This window comes from Notothenia coriiceps, unplaced genomic scaffold, assembly GCF_000735185.1.
Source record: "Notothenia coriiceps isolate Sejong01 unplaced genomic scaffold, NC01 NC01_scaffold00012443, whole genome shotgun sequence".
NCBI lineage: Eukaryota > Metazoa > Chordata > Actinopteri > Perciformes > Nototheniidae > Notothenia > Notothenia coriiceps.
In genome coordinates, this window is record NW_011345144.1 from 1 (window position 1) to 4,411 (window position 4,411).

A 4,411-nucleotide genomic window follows, 5' to 3' on the forward strand; every position below is an offset into this window, starting at 1 on the left:
ATTGTGGCCAGCCTAAGGCACACCTGTGCAATAATCATGCTGTCTAATCAGCATCTTGATATGCCACACCTGTGAGGTGGGATGGATTATCTCGGCAAAGGAGAAGTGCTCACTATCACAGATTTTTTCAGATTTATGAACAATATTTGAGAGAAATGGTTATTTTGTGTATGTAGAAAATGGGAGCAAAAACAAAAGTTGCGTTTATATTTTTGTTCAGTGTATGTGGTGTCTTGTGAACATGGGAGATTACTATTTATGTCAGACACATCACTTCATGTTTTTCCAAGTTATAAGCAAAAAACTCTGCATTGAAATTATTAAGCATCTCTTTTGGCTTTAACTTTCCTATTACATTTTTCTAAGAATGTTTCATATTTGGAAATACACTCAACACTTTAAACTGGATGGTCTGAAGGCAGCTTACCATCTCCAGGTCGGAGTTTTCTGGAGTGAAGCCGGTTGGCAGACTGACATCCAGAACCACCATCCGGACATCTCTGGGTCCTAAAGCCCTGTGGGGGAGAAACAAACCAATCAAAGGGTAATTAGTGTTTTGTTCAACTTGTTTAATTTGAGCAAAGGTGAGAAGGTGAAGACGTTACAAAAACTCACCTCACTTTGATGGTGATCTGGTAGGACTTCTCTACATCTGCTGGAGGTTTTTCTGGGACAGGATATAAACAAAACATTTGATGGTCTGGAGTTGGGTTGGCTAGTAGTGGGTTTATGTGTACCTGATAATATACTGCATGTGGGTATGCTACAGTATGTTGTTTTATTGAATTGAAAATATATTGAGTTACCGCTGGACTCTTCGATGTTGACTTTGAGCTCAAAATCTTTGCAGGGCATTTTCTCATCGACCTCATGCAGCTGGTTGTAATAAGTCACAACCTGGAGAAACACAAGGAAAACAAAAGTTACAAATAATACAAAATGGAAAAAGAAAAAGAAGGATAATTTGAAATTAAATCCTTCTGTATTTCTGTATTGTGTTTGGCAGTTTTGTTTGGCAGTTTTGGCCATGTGATTGTACCAATGATTACATTCATTGTGTTGCTGTTTTGAAGTTTTAATTGTATTGTATTTCCTTTTTATCACCACTGTAAAGTGTCTTTGAGCACCTGGAAAAGGCGCTTAGAATTGAAATGTTTTATTATTGATTATACATATGGGATTCTATGTTTAAAATAACATAATAACATGTGATCATAACCTCCAGTATTCCCTGTCCATTCCCTCGAGCCTCCACTTCCAAATCCAGACCAGCAGGCAGCTACGGAAAAGAGCACAGAAGAAGAAATGTGAAGTTCATGAAAAATACATCTCTTGTTTTGGCCAACCCAAATCCTAAAAGGTCCTCAAATGTGATTAACATGAACTGTGAGCCGTGTTAAACATCAACAGAGAACACCTTGATACACTCAGTTTCTTCTACTCGTGAACCTTCCTGGTTTAACATGTAGTTTCATGTCTCTCACCCTGGAGGAGCGAGCAGCGTAGGAATTCTCGGGGTTGAAATGGTAACGGATTTCCCTTCGTCCTCTCATCTTGACGTCCACGTCCAGAATGAGGTCAGCAGGAGGAGGTTTGTGGATCAGGTACTCAGACAGAGCCTGCAGCACCACCATGGTGGACTGGGACAGGATAGAGAAGAGAGGAATTTAATTAGACAAATGTTCCACATTTGGAGTAACGACATCTTCTAACATTGATAAATCGAATTTTCTTATGTTATTTTGTAATCATTAGTGTTGGATATTTCAGTGAGTGAGAAACCCAAAGCCAATAAGTGTTGGTCACTTCATTTGATTTTTGTATTCTTTTACTTTTAGAAGATATTTACTTTAAGATACCTCATACAAAAATGGCCATCATATTATTCACCAAGCAGAGTGAAGTCTAAAATCAAAACAGTCAATCTGATCTTGTTTGTTGGGTCACAGTGGTCGAAGGGAACTCAGGATATTTACTCAAGCACTGAACTTAAGTACAATTTCTAGGTATATTTGCTTGACTTCATACTTCTACTCCAATGAATCTTGAAGACTTTTTTAATACTATTGTTAAGCTATTAGGTTTGATAAACTTCATTGAACCCTTGTTGAAACTCACAAACTACCCAGCAGTAAATGCTGTAAAAAATAACCCCAACGATCAAAACCATGAAGATTATAATCCTCTGTTTTTGTGATTTGTGTCCGTTTTAAAAAGGTGTTGATTCAGCTGTAGGAATTTGGTGGCTCTATTTTATTTTGCTGTTGGCGTATTTAGCATTATCCAGAGAGGTGTTTCTCTTATTTCTCAATGGATATTAAAGTTATTGAAGTGAGTATTTTTGAATATATTGATTGTCGGGCTTTTTATTTATGTGTTAAATGTGTGCATATGTGGAAAAATGTGTCTGTTGATATATATAGCCTATATATATATTTTTTTTTTTATTGTACTCGGGATTGTGGGAAACGGTATTTTGATCTCTCTGTCTGTACACACAAACTGAAAGATTGACAATAAAGTTGACTTTGATATAAATGAGCAAGGCAAAATAAACTGGATGCAGTTATCAAAGACCGGAGCAGATCAATTAAGCGGAACAAGAAATTGGATTTGCAGATCACACCAAACTCTCCTGCTGTTACCTGAGTGGAGCCGAAGCCCCCTCCTCTCCTCCGCTGGCTGTTCAGCCATTTAAACGGCGCTGCAGCTTCCGCCATGCGTCCCAGCTTGACCAGAGCCAGCAGGGCGTAGCCGGTCCCCTCCAAGGTGAACAAGGTGTTCTTAGTGTCGGGCCAGTGGCTGCCACCTGCCGGAGACAGGACACAGTGAAGGGGGAATGCAAAACAGGAGCACTGTGTCAGCGAAAGAGAACAAAAATGTAATAAAATGAATGAATAAAGAGGTAACATTTCATTGAAAATAACATCATATGAACAATGGGCACAGACAACCAGACTACTAATCTGCACAAGTTTGACTGTGGCAACATTTATGTTTACTCCAGTCACTAGATAGACACACTTAAGAGATGGCGGGGCTTATCTCCATGAAGATATCAACAACTACACTTGTTTTGCCGTGATTTAAATTGTAATACACGTTTAAAAATGATGCCGAAATAACTAAACACTGATAAGTAAAAGCATGAATTAATGCTTTGGCATATCTACGGCAGGCAAAAACGTTTAAAATGTGTGTTGGAGATTTGATCAATTAGGCTGCTGTCATCCACACTCAAAATAACGTCATACAGACATGAATAAAGCATCAAATTAATTTGCCTTGCCATATGTATTTCGATACCATGATTTTTCTCCAATTTCTGAACAGATATGAAGTACTGTTGGGCTCTGTGTGCTGTTGCTCAGAGCTAACAGCTGATACTTTGTTTTGATTTTCTGATTCCACGTCAGGGACGAAAGGCTGAGATTCTCACCACTGATTGGCTTTCACGAGACGGCCTCATAGGAATTTCTCCCTTGTGTTAACTCGCGCCATGTCATTCAACGACCCAGTGTGAACGGTGTCTTCGCATTGACTTTACAGGTTATTAAGCCGCAAAATAAATGTGCTCGTGTCCGTTGCAAACACACCAATAAAGCAAGATACGCAGTCTTGTTATGTTAAGCCTTTGTTGTTGTTTTGTGGGAATCTCTTTGAGTGACAATTTGGCACTGAAGTCTTAGGGTTATGCCGTAAGATGGATCTCTCCAAAGGTAGGATCCTTCATAATGTACAAGTGTAGCATGTGTGAGTGTATGAGCTACCTGGAGCTGCAGCCCTGAGTAAAGATTGTGTCGGGTTGTAGTTTTGATCTTTCCCCAGCAGAGCCAGTGCGTAGGAGGCGATGGCCACAGTGTACGGCCTCCTGCCCGGCGTCTCCAGCGCTCTCTTCAGGTATTCAGCTGTCTTATTGAAAATGACCTACAGCAGACGGACATGTATGAATTTAAGAATGACTATCACCCTGATAAAAAGTGATCTACAGGAAACAGACAGCAGGGAACCAACTCAGCAGGTAATACCGTTTCAATGAAACCAATGCAGCTGATCCTGGCCTGCTTGGCCTCAGTGAGGGCTATCGAGACGAAGGCGGTCAAGGTTATCTCGGGGTCATCTCCACGCAGGCCGCCCTGGAGACACAGGAAAATACATTCTTATCAAAAATGTTTAAAACTTGAATGGTGAGTTTAGTTCAAAAATCAACTTTGGACTCACAGCATCAGTTCTTTTCAATCCCTAAAATCAGATCAAAGATTACAAATAAAATGCCCCTTAAGTTTCCCAGAATGCGCAAACTAACAATTACTTAAAACTAGGGCTGTCAAATGATTACAATTTTTAATCAGATTAATCACAGCTTAAAAATTAATTAATCATGATTAATCACCTTTCGAACTATGTCCAA

General features: G+C 39.5%; 1 protein-coding gene across 1 annotated transcript; it reads right to left on the reverse strand.

The window, feature by feature from the left end:
- Window positions 1–427: 427 nt before the first annotated feature.
- LOC104947360 (complement C3-like) lies at window positions 428–4,136 on the reverse strand (the record flags this gene model as incomplete). Its single annotated transcript, XM_010773357.1, has 8 exons — window positions 428–515; window positions 616–667; window positions 807–897; window positions 1,220–1,279; window positions 1,485–1,640; window positions 2,646–2,809; window positions 3,771–3,927; window positions 4,029–4,136. Coding segments are annotated over 8 exons (876 nt in total), but the record flags the coding sequence as incomplete, so codon positions are not given.
- Between the last annotated feature and the right edge of the window lie 275 nt (window positions 4,137–4,411).